Source organism: Leopardus geoffroyi, chromosome C2, assembly GCF_018350155.1.
Source record: "Leopardus geoffroyi isolate Oge1 chromosome C2, O.geoffroyi_Oge1_pat1.0, whole genome shotgun sequence".
In the NCBI taxonomy this organism is placed as follows: domain Eukaryota; kingdom Metazoa; phylum Chordata; class Mammalia; order Carnivora; family Felidae; genus Leopardus; species Leopardus geoffroyi.
In genome coordinates, this window is record NC_059333.1 from 128,005,796 (window position 1) to 128,018,318 (window position 12,523).

The 12,523-nt window shown below is 47.5% G+C and overlaps 1 protein-coding gene across 2 annotated transcripts in view; it reads right to left on the reverse strand.

The window, feature by feature from the left end:
- EPHB1 (EPH receptor B1) overlaps positions 1-12,523 on the reverse strand; it is a 432,420-nt gene that overhangs the window by 89,514 nt on the left and 330,383 nt on the right. For both annotated transcript variants that reach the window (XM_045503564.1, XM_045503565.1), the window contains exons 6-7: positions 8,448-8,572; positions 365-527 (exon numbers count right to left, since the gene is read on the reverse strand). In XM_045503564.1, the coding sequence (XP_045359520.1) occupies positions 365-527; positions 8,448-8,572 (288 nt within the window). The remainder of the gene's footprint in view (positions 1-364; positions 528-8,447; positions 8,573-12,523) is intronic.

Sequence of the window (12,523 nt, forward strand, 5' to 3'; positions counted from 1 at the left end):
AAGTGGGAGTGAGGGTGAAACAATGGCAACACCTGGGCCCTGATTCTGAGGCAGGAGGCACATGAACCCTGAGCTATGTGGGGGTCTCCCTGCCAGGACCTCTCTGCATGTGGTACAGAGACCCACTGAAGGAAAACCCAAGCGATGTTAGGAGAGAAATAGGCCTGACTTCAGAAAGATGCCCTGCATTGTGAATGATGCAAGAGTAATGCCCTGCCCCCACCCCCCCAGGGCAAACCCTTCCAAGGGAATCGCACTGGAATCCAGTGAGAGGTTGGCACTTGGGCTGCAAGGGCAGCTTTTCAGGGCCTCTTCCCCTCCCCCAAGTGCTGGCCCTGTACCACTTCACTGGCCTGCCTCTTACCGTCCGTCAGCGTCTGGAAGCACATCTTGCCACTGAACTTGCCGTAGCCCGCCACCGTGCGGGCACGCACTTGCACCACATACACCATGCCTGGCCGTAGGCCGTCAATCCGCGCCGTGTTGGTCTGGCTCCTGGCCATGGAGGAGTTGAACTCGTTGTGCTCCTGAAAGAGAGTGAGGAGAACGGTCTGCAGTCTCCTCCTGAGGTCTGCGTCCCCAGCTACTCCACCCTGGAGCACCCAGGCCCTGTCAGTCCTTGGTCCTACAGATCTGCTAAAAGCTGTCACTGGCCCCAGGCCCTCTCTCTGAATGGGGGACATCTGGCCTGGACCAAGGGAATGAAGGATCAGCTCTGTGTCATGAGGTGGCCATGCTCTAAAAAGGAGGCTCTGAGCAAATGGCTAGGCTCTCAGAGCCAGGCTGGGGGGCTCATCGTCATTTTCTAGTCCTTCCCCATCCAGGGTTCAGTGCACATGCAGCTTTGCAAAATCCTGTTGCGTCTCCGATGTCAGTAGAAGCAAGCTGGGCAGCATCGGCCCTTTGTCTCCCCCCCTCTTTTTTTTTAAGGTTTATTTATGTTGAGAGAGAGAGAAAGAGCACACACATGAGTGGGGAGGGGCAGAGAGAGAGGCAGAGAGAGAATCCCAAGCAGGCTCTGCACTGTCAGCACAGAGCCCCAAATGGGGCTTGAAATCACGACTGTGAGATCATGACCTAAACTGAAATCAAGAGTCCGACACTTAATTGACTGAGGCACCCAGGTGTCCCTGCCCTTTGTCTCATTTCTATTGAAGACTTGCCTTTTCTCTCCTCACTCAGGATCTCCTCACCATGACTGTTCTAGATCACCCCTTAAGCTCCCTCAGGTCCTAGTCCTTAGCTGAGTGACTTAGTGTCCACTCTGCTGCAAAGCCTGAGGCCATTCCAAACCACCTCCCATACCTGCTTCTGCCTTCACTTTGGCCTGTGTCAGTCTGTTTGGATCCCAACTTCTAGTTCCCTCTCCACCAGCATCGGGAGGACATGTCCATTCTCCCTGGAGAGCAGGCTCTGCCCCTTCTCACCTTTTCAGGGGTCACCCCTCCACCCCCACCACTCTCTCCGGCACCTTCTGCCTGGTCTTCTATAGTCTCTGTTATCCACACATGAGTGTCCTCTGGTGTGTACAGATTTTTGCTCCTGTTTCTCAGCCTTCTGACTCCCCACCCATAGTTGGTGCCTTCAAGGGTACTTCCTGTCTTTGCTACTAACATTTGGTTTGTGCCTAGACTTTTGTAGCCTCCTATCTTTTCTGCCACTCCCTCTCCACCAAATCCAAACTTCTTTTCTAACAGGACGCCTGGGTGGCTCAGTCAAACATCTGATGTAGGCTCAGGTCATGATCTTACAGTTAGTGAGTTTGAGTCCCACATTGGGCTCTGTGCTGACAGCACGGAGCCTGGAGACTGGTTCAAGTTCTGTGTCCCCCTCTCTATGTGCTCCTCCTCTGCTCACGCTCTGTCTCTCTCTCTCTCAAAAATGAAAACAAAACATTAAAAAAGATCTCTGACCTTCCCTAAAGTTATAATCAGATAAAAACAAAACTCCTAAATCTAGGTTTATAGGGTCCTCATAATGAAGCAATTCCAGTCTCTCACAACCCCCAAACTACCACCTCACTGTCCCTTCAGGGGCCACACTCCCAGACCCAGGGCCTTTGCTTGGGCTGTTTTCCCGGTCTGAAATGCCTCTCTCTAGTGCTCCTCTGCACCCTGCATGTTCCTTGTGCCTGTATCTCTAAAGCCCCCTCTTCCAGGAAGGCTTCCCATGGACTCTGTTCTTTGCTGTCTTTCATCTTTACACCCTCCCCTCAGCGCCCTCATATACACCAGCCTGGCCTCTGATCATTTTCATGTGTGCATTATGAAGACTGTGGGTTATCTCCAAGTGTACAGGAACAAAAGTTTCAACTCTGGGACTGCCCCTGTCTGTACCATCAGTCTCAGAGCAAAATGGGGACATCAGTGAAAATGAAGAGCTTAGGTCACTGAGAGGGAAGCTCCCAAGTCCCTGTGCAGATCTGGGGTTCTGTGATGAATTCTAGGCACAATGGTTTGAGGGGCATGGTAACAAATGAGGGGAAAGCTGACGGCAAGAGATGTGTAAGCCACAGCCTCAGACAAGCAACAGAAGTTTGGGGAGTTGAGCCAGGACAAAAGAATACAGTGCAATGATTTAAAAAAATTGCCATTGTTTTAAAATATGCAAACATCTACTTTGCAAAGGCAGAGGTGACCTGATGTGCATTCACTCAATCATTTGGCCCGGCAGCCACATTTATGGCATGCTACCATGTGCTGGGTACTACCTACACATGGTTTCAGGGACCAAGGCATGGCCCCTCTCCTTGGGGATGCAAAATCTTGTGGGGTGGACCAGAAAATACCCAGATGCTGACAGCAGTGCTGACTGAGTGACTTGGCAGAAGGCAGCTTAGGGGACTGGGGGATGGGGGGGGGAAGAGCAGAGGGTCACCCAACTCAGGCTGCTAAGGAGACTGGGAGGGTGACGTTAGTTGAGTCATCAAAGGCGGAAGAAATTAGCCACATGGACAAATACAGAGAGTGAGAACTGAATAGAACACGTGAAAGCAAGGCCTAAAAGAGATGAGGAGCCTGCAAGCAACTGGGCCCATCTAGACTGTGGTGACACATGCGGTGGTGACAAATGCTTGGAAGTAGTTTTAAGAGACCACAGGCTGGAGGTCAGCTTGAATAGACGGTTAAAGGTTACACACTCATCCTCATGGAGGGGATATCCATTGACCTCTGGGAGGGACTGCTTGGAAGGAACTGCCCATCCATCGGTTTGATCTATTTAAAAAAAAAAAAAAAAAAAGGAGGATGCCCCCACCCCACCACCAATCAGGGATCCAGCAGAAAGAAGGCTGTCTACTATAGGAGGGATATTAGCTAGAACGTTGGTCATTACTGTCCTAACACACTGAAGATCTAAGACCTAAACCTATATAAATCACCTAATCACCTTGCAAATTAGGACAAAATCCTATTGCTACAAAATCTGGGTAGCTGTCTGGATTTTCTGGTTTCACTGGTATCTGTGGAATTAGGCACTGCTTGAAAGAAGTGAAACATCCACTGGGCAGCTCTTTTACTGACAACTGTCTTTTGGCGTATTAGTATTTGGATTGTGAAGACAAAACATTAACCCCTTATCACTTTATAGCCCACACATTCAAGAAGTTCCGTGATTAAAATGAGTATTAATCTTTGTTCTCTTCAAACCCATTAATCAACTGCAGGCAAATGGGTGAGAGCAAAGAGCACGTGGCTTTTTTGTTTGTTTGCTTCATGATTGATTCTATAAACATGTGAGAGGTATAGATCATCGCTATCGAGGGCAGAGACCATGGCTCCCATCCCCAACCTGTGGCCCAGGGCTGGCACCAAACTGCTGAACGGTTCAGTGCTAAATGAATGAATAAACACCACACTTCAGACCAGTTATTTGAACCAATCGATGGAGCACAAGATATTGCCAACGCCTGAAAGAGTTTCTAGGAGAAAATGATCCTAAAATTTGAAGGGTAGAAATTCCCAAGGCCTAAACCAGTCTATTCTGGCCCAGACAGTTATGAAGAGCAAGAAAGCGTCTCAACGCTTAATCATGAAGACAGCTGAGAGCAGATGTAGATGCCCCTCCCATGGTTTGCCTACAAGCGCTGACACCAGGAGTGAAAAGTGCTACAAGACAGTAAACAAGAGAGGATGATAAATGGAAGCATATGAAAATGGGAAGGAGATGAACATGGAGAGGCTCTGGGAGTGTCATCAGCTCGATGGCATCTGAGCTCTCTATTAATGAGCTGTTGGAGGAGGCGAAAGCCTCATTGATTCTATTTATAGAGCTGAAATTGAAAGGTGTTCCAAGCATAAATTGAGAGGGCGATGTGAAGTAGGAGATCCAGGGTGGGTTTTCAGGGGTTGGAAAACTATGGCCCATGGCTAGCTACCTGTTTTTGTAAATAAAGCTTTATTGGAACTCAACCATGCCCACCTTCTGATATATTGCCTCTGGCTGTTTTTCTTCTACAAAGGCAAGTTGAGTAGTTGGGACAGAGACTATATGGCCACAAACTTAAAATATTTCCTATTTGGTCCATTATGGAAAAAACTCTGCTGACTCCTGGCTTAGAAAAAGTGGCACAGAACGGAGGAATGGGGATTTATTTCTTTGGGGTGAATCCAGGATATCTACTGGGCTGAGTTTTATTGTGTTTGCATCTCTAAAGACCAGGATTCGCCAGCCTCGTGGAGCAGGTAGGCAGATCATTCTGCTTATAAGAATTTGGATTTAAAATTAAGATACAATCTTTTATTTCACAGGCCACATTAATTTTGAGATCCTCGGCCATCAGCATGATTACTATCTAGTTCCTTACTGAGCTCGGAAATTTTCACCATTGAAATATAACAAAAATGTCCATAGTTTTGATTCTCTATGGTCGTGGGTAAGTCATTTAACCTTTCTGTGACTTAGTTCCATAACCTATAAATTGGTTATACCTGGCTTTCAAGTATCTTTCTTTTTATTTCTTTTCAAGATCAGAGCTACTATATTTGTGAATATCTGGCACATAATAGATACTCAGTGTATGATGATTTATTACCACTGTGGTTATTTCAAAATACCCTCACAGGGTAATGTATTTTTCTTTATTTGTATTAGAAATGGTCCAGGCAATGTAACAGATCTTACAGTCAAGCACTTTATAAGTGAAGGAGAGTTCCGTAGTAACATACCGTATGGTAACCAATGCTTTGGCAAAGAATCTTCTGTGTTTCCAAGGAAAGCATTCTATCCTCTGGAGTGAGGACAATAATATGCTTCACTGAGGTGTGGAAGCTGCCTCGGGCATTGGGCTGCTGTGCATGTGTGTCTGTTAATAATTAGTATAAATTACGGAGAAGTAGGGACATGGTCTGAAACGGGAGAATTTCAGCTTCCTTCATAGCATCAAAAGTTGAAGTTCATTACAGTATTTCAAAGGACAAGGCTTTCACGTAAAGGGAAAAGTAGCAGAAGAGGTTGGGTGTGGGCTGGAAAATGAGGAGCCAAGGGACACAGGCAGGAGCCTGTTACGAAGCCCACCCCTATGATGGCGTGAGTGCCTTTGGCAGGGCAGATGAGGCGGAAGGCAGGCGGTTCGCATGTACGTAGCTGATCTCCAGCACTGCCTTGTGTGACAAGCTCACTTCCTGGCTGTGTGCTTTGGGTAAGTTTTATTTTGTTTTGAACTACTTTGTGCACTGGCTTCTTTACCCATAGCAATGATACTAATATTTACCACACTGGGTAGTGAGGAGAAAAGTAGATAATGCTTATAAAGCTCTTGGCACCCAAGAGGGGCAGACTAGGGAGAAATTACTATTATTTTTCTGAGGTGAGCTTATAAGGCTCAAGTTCAAGTGTGTGTGGGAAGGGGCACTGTTAGAATCTTTCTGGTGATTCTGACATTGCATCATATGCTGGCCACACATGATAACTCTATCAAACTCTTAGGTCAATTTTGATGATGAAATGAGACTGTGTGGACAACTGGTCCAGGCAGATTGGTCCAAAACATTGTGGAAACCCAACATTTACTTTATTAACTGATAAAAAATATCTAGCAAACAAGGGCTCCCAATTCAAAGCTGATTGGATATAATGGTTGCTTATGAATCCAGATGGTTTAAATTACCCCCAATTCACAGAATTATCTGAATCAACTGTCTACAAAACCCAATATTCTCTAAATGGAATAGAACATTACCTAATCCTTACCTCGCTTGCAAGTTCGGCCGCAAGGGCGGAAGGGTGTACATCCTCACAGACTAGATTGGTGATCCATCTAGCCCTCCACTTTCAGGGACACAAACTGCTACTATTTTACAAATGTGAAAACTGTGACCCAGAGTGGTTAAATAATTTGGCCATGGCTGCACAGCTGGTTAGTTATGGAGGGCACTGGAGACTAGAGCCCTCCTTCCCCAGGCAGTCACGTACCACTGTTCAATACTGCCTCCGTCCTGGAGGGCTGTGAGTCTCCATCTCTGATCCTCCCTCCACTGACCTACTGGATAGTTCTTCCAGGCTCAGGGCTTTCATACATTTACATACTGACAGCTTCCAGATGGACTTCTCCAACCTGGCCTCTCTCCTGAGCTCCAGGCAGGGACATCTAGCTGCCTGACTACTGGCTATCTCAGAAGTGTTTTAGACATCGAGCTGAATTTCTGTCCCTTCCCTTACCACAAATATGCTCTCTCACAACAAGCAGTCTTCTTTTTTTTTTCTTTTTTTTAATGTTTATTTATTTTTGAGAGAAAGAGACAGAGCATGAGGGGGAGAGGGACCGAGAGAGAGGGAGACACAGAATTGGAAGCAGGCTCCAGGCTCTGAGCTGTCAGCCCGATGCGGGGCTCGAACTCACAAACCATGAGATCATGACCTGAGCTGAAGTCGGACACTTAACCGACTGAGCCACCCAGGAGCCCCAACAAGCACCCTTCTAAGTCAATGGTGGCTACCTCCTTCTATCGGGCCAGGCCTAAACCCTCCCACATCTGAAGCCCAAACTGTTAGAAATCCCGTTGCTCTGCCTTTAGTTTATATATCTGGAATCTACCCTGCTTCACTAGCCATCTCCTTCCATCCAAATCAAGCCACCATCATCCTTGTTCTAGTTGGTTGTAATCTAGCAGGCCTGTTTTTAATGGGACAGCTGAATGGGCCCTTAAAATGTAAGTCAGATTTTGTCTCTTCTCTGCTTCTAACCCTGCTATATGAGTCCTCATCTCACTCAGTGGTTAAGCTAAAGTTCTAAGGTCCAGCCTGATCACCTCCCCTGGTTACCTCTCTCACCTGTCTACTACTTTCCCACTGCTCGTACCACTCTAGTCATGCTGGTCTTCTTCCTGTTCTTAGAATCACCAGTCATGACCCTGGCTCAGGGCCTTTGCACAGGTGGTTGTCTCTCTCTCCCCCACTTCACAACAACCTCACCTCTTTCAAGTCTTTACTTAGAAGCTACCTACTCCAAGAGGCCTCCCTTTACCCTCCTATGTAATTCTGTAACCTGTTCCTCCCCTAAACCTGACCCCCTGATTCCATTTACCATGCTCTGCTCTATTTTCCATGGCATCATTCATTTTCTAACTACTATATGATCTCCTTATTTATTATGTTCCTTTTTTGTCTCCTTCTGTTGGAAAGTGAGCCCTGTGAGGGCAGGCATCTTTGTTTGGATCATGCATATACCCTGGAATAGTACTTGCCAAATAGCAGGCACTTAATCAATACTTGCTGAACCAATTAATGAATGGAGTGTCTTTACAAACGATGTGCTGGGTCAGTATTTTCCTGGGATTTTGCAAATGCTGCAGTTTAACAGGGTGGGAAGGAGGTACTGCCTCCCCTACAGAGACCAAGGGGACGAACTCCACAAGGCACCACTTCCCTACTTGGCAGTGTGTGCCCTGCTGCAGGCCTCAGGAGCAGCTGCTAAAGAGCAGTCAGTGGGCAGCACAAACATTTCTTTTAATTTCTGTCTCATCCCTCAAAATTTCCACTTACATGTCCTCAATCTCTATGAATATACTAGTGCAGTAGTACATGCATATGACCTATAAATACACAAACATATATTGGAAGAACATGATCAAAAACTTTAGAGAACACGGCTCTACAAAACCACAAAATCTTTGGGAAGTTCAGGGGGCACCTGGAACTTTGTAGCATCTATGTTAATAGAGCGAACATATGACTGGGAAAAATGGGATTGGTTCTGCCCATACTGGCCCACTGAACTGTTCAGACAGCAGGGTGTAGGCTGGAAGATTCTCTCCTGAGTTGACACAGGAAGAGTCTGGACTTTGGAGACTTTTGCCAACGAAGACCCGATGAGCTCTCCCAAGGAGCCTCTGGCTTCCATCAGCAGATTTTTCCCTCCCTCAGGATTTCCTCCAGTCCTCAGATGGCCACCATCCCCCGGACAGTAGCTGGCCCTGGGTATTGAAAGAGTGAGGACGGAGCTGGCTCACCTTCTCATAGTACCGGATCTCATAGTCCAGGATGATGCCATTGGGCTGCTCCGGCTGTGGCCATGACAAGGTGATGCTCCTCATGGTGGCACTGACCTGGTGCATGATGGGAACAGTGGAAGGGGCTGTGGAGAGAGGAAGAGACAGGGCAGATGAACAGACCCTTGAGTATATGATATGCATCATCTTTCAGAGATAAATGAAGAGAGAAGTGTCTCTGGGTTTGAATCTACCCTTTCTTTCTTACCAGCTGAGCTGATCTGCAGAACTTCCTGTGGTTTTGCATAGTGAGTAGATTATGGATGAGAAAGGAGAGAAAAGGTGACAATTTAGGATAGGAGGACATGTGTAAGGGTAGGGCTGGAATGGACACGGTGTTTCCTGGGCAGGGAGGAGAAAGGCTTGACCAAAAAGAGATGGTTGGTTGAATCACATGAAAGCAGTGTGGCTTTCAGCTCGGCTGAGGAAGCCGAGCCATCCAGGGAGGGTATGACAACCAGAGCAAGTCTAGGCTTCAGGCAGTGGCACAAGAAGAACAGTGGGACAGGGGGCACAATGGGATGTTTTTGAGCAGAAGGTTTTGAAGGAATCTCAGTCTTGCATTAATGGGGTGAGCTCCTATAAAGAAGAGAATGTGGAGGCAAGGAATGATAATGAGAAACTAGAACTGGTCAGTGCAGAATTACTGCCATAGAAAGGAATGTTCTAGAAAGAGCAAACTCTTCAGAAAGAGCTCTGAAACTGCATGTAAGACTTTGGTGCACTTCAAAAGGAAGAGAGGAGGCAGTGCTCAAAAAGACATGAGCACAGACTACCAACAGAGTTCATTCAGACTTCTGTCAGAGTCTTCCAGATAAGGACATTTGCGATAAAGAGCTCACAAATATAAATGAAGAAATGATACACAAACCAAACATTTGGAAACAGGATAATAATTCCAAAATCTGTGAAGTGATTCCAAAATTTCTGTTAGGAAACAATATTATTTATTTTCCAATTCAACATTTTTTGCGCGGTGTAAGTAAAATGAAAACAGTCTGGAAATAATAAATGAGGGCTGTCTTTCTAGGGGAAGAGGCGGGTAATGGATGAGGCTTCAGTCTGCGCTCTGCTCAGGGGCTGTTCCGTTTAGTCCTGGCACTTCTCTAGTGATGAAGGTCATTTCCTCATGCGAACTCCACTTTACAAGGGTTTCTCTGGGGGACTGTGGCGGACTGACATTTACTATCCTCACTTTAAGTTAACAGATTCCCCTCCAGAGCATGGCTGCCGGTCTGGGGGTGGGGGATAGGGTTGCTCTCCACTCACTGGGCTCTCAGTGAGTTCTCAGTGAGCTGGCCCCCAGGCCAGGGGAGGGGCTGCTGAGCACTTGTGAAGATGCCCATACTCAAGGGAGCCATCGGAGAGCCATCGGAGAGCACAGTGTGAGACGTGGTGTTAGGAGGACTTAGAATCAGAGAGTCCACCCAGGACCCTGCACTGTTCCCACTACAGACCTCAGGGTGACCCTGCAAACGTGCCTCTCAGAGCTTCCACCCCCTGGGAGCACAGCTGACTCTTGGCCCTGGCTGCTGTACCCTGAAACCACCACCACATCCATGCAGGGCCCCATTTATCAGAGGCTGCTTCCAGCCAATGACTGAGAGCAGCAAGGATGCCTCAAAACAAAACAAAACAAAACAAAACAAAACAAAACAAAACAAAACAAAAAAACCAAAAAACCATTCCTGACTCTTCTGCCGGGCAGCTTTCACTCAAAGACTCCCTACTGGACTCACCAACGGTTCTTTCTCACCTAATCCTCCTTCCTGCCCTCTCTCCTTCACTGTGATCTGATGGTTCCGCCAGCCCCCTCTGGCCTCCTCTCCCACCTGCCCATCAATATCTGGCACCTCCAATCCCATCTTGGCATCGGCCTTGTGGAGGACCTGATTTAAGGCAATTCTGAATCCCCCTATCAAGTACTCTCTGCTGGGCCCTGCTGCGTCCCCAGGGACTGGCTGCTCACTGCCTCTGGGGCTGCGGCTTCATCCTTGGGTGTCTCTCACCAATGTGCATGTCTTCCTATCCCTATCTGAAATTCGGTGTCTTCTCACCAGTCCCAGTTCCACTGACTAAGGTAACAGAAAATGTTCTCTCTTCCACAGAATGGCTCGTCAAGTAACTAAAGAAGCTAGTTAGGTCTCCCCTGAGTTCTCCTGCTGAAAACAACGGCCAGATACTATGAACGTTTCTCCCGTGATGCGCTGCCCCCTGAGGTGGCTCTTTTCCAAATGGGGCTCATGTTATCTAAATCTCTCTGTAGGCATATGGCCCAGGGGTAAACCCAATTCTCCCACTGCTCTTTACTCAGCAAAGATTAGGGTGAAACTACTATCTCCCATGATCCGGGTACCAGACATCAATGAAGGTGACCATTAGCCTTTTTTTTTTTTTTTTGGATCAAAAACCTGTCCCTGTCATTTGATTTGCCATTACTGTCAAACAGAACCTTTAGGTTTTCTCATGGTGTGTGCCTCAACTTTTGTTTATAGTTTGCTTGTGGGTTTGACTACAAGGGTTTACACATAAGCTTTTACCTTTATGGTGTAACATTTGGCCTACTCATCTAGGAAGCCGAAATAATTTGTGATCCCAATTCAACCATCAAATGTGCCTTCTCTTCCTCCTAACTTAGCATCACGGCCCAGGTCCATTAATGAACGAATTAAACAAATGTTCACGGGGCATTTGCCATGTGCCAGTCACCACTCTAGGTTCCAGAGATTCCATAGTGAGAGAAATATAATCTCCTGTCCTCACGGAGTTTCTTTTCTAGTGGAGGGGGTCAAAGGCCAGATGTGATCAATCACAAGGTATGTTAAAATATTAAGTATAACAGGAACAAATGGAGCAGGGGGGAAGGGACACAGAATATCCAAGTGTAGGAGGCTCGCCGGGAGAAGGCTGCTGTTCCAAATCACAGGGTCAGCAAGGCCTTGCTTGAGAAGTAGATGCAGCAGCATGGGGGTGGAGGAGGGGAGGGGGGCACGTAACACCTGGGAAAAGAGCAATTGAGAAGGAAAGGCCAAGGCAATGGTTCTAAACTGGGAGCAGTCTCTTCCAGGGGAATAGCAAAGAGCCAGAGGGACTAGAGAAGAGATGAGGCCAGAGACGATGGCTTCTCCCCTGGGTGAGAAGGAGAGCCATGGGAGGGTGGCGAACAGAGGAGTGACGTAATCTGACTCGTATGTTAACAGCATCACCCTCTCCTGTGCTGCAAATAGAATGCAGGGGCCACGTAAAAGCTGAAAGCTCCATCTTAACACTATTGTCATAGTCCAGCTGCAAGACTGTGGTTACTTGGACCGGGTTTGGAGCAGTGGAGGTGGTGAGAATGGGGGTGGTCAGATTCTGAATAGATTTAGAACATCTCAATGGATGTGGGATGTGGAAGAAACAGAACAGCCAAGATGACTCCAAGGTTTTTGGCCTAAGTGACTGGAAGAGTGGGGCTGCCATCAACTGAGATGTGGCAAGACATCAGCAGAAGCGGTCGGAGTAGGCAAATGCATGTATAAGAGGTCCAGACTGGAGACACCAGTTTAGATCCACCAGTTTGTGAGAGATACCGAAAGCAGCAGAACTGACAGAGATCATCGTGAGAATGAGGAGAAAAGAATATATCATCTAAGATTCAGGAGAGGAGGAGAAACAGCCAAGAGACTTGAGAAGGAAAGGCCAATGAGCTAGAAGGAAGCAGGGGAGTGTGATTACCTAGAAGTCAAGTGACAGTGAGTGTCTCCAGGAGGAGAGAATGTGTGAAACGCTGCTGCTAAGTCACGTAAAAGGAAACCAGGAACTGAGCACAGAGTCAGCAACAGGCTGGATGGTTAAGTGGGGATGGCTCACGGCCCTCATTCCCGACCTCGCGTGCACTGTCTAGAGTCCTGGAGAGGAGGAAGGTGGGGCAGCTCCTGGAGTCAGAGCAGAGCACAGGGTTGGTGGAGGGGGGTGGGGGGAGGGATGGATCCTGGTGGGCCCACCAACACAGGCACCCCAGAGAAGCCTCCTTCCCCCACCCCACCACACTCACT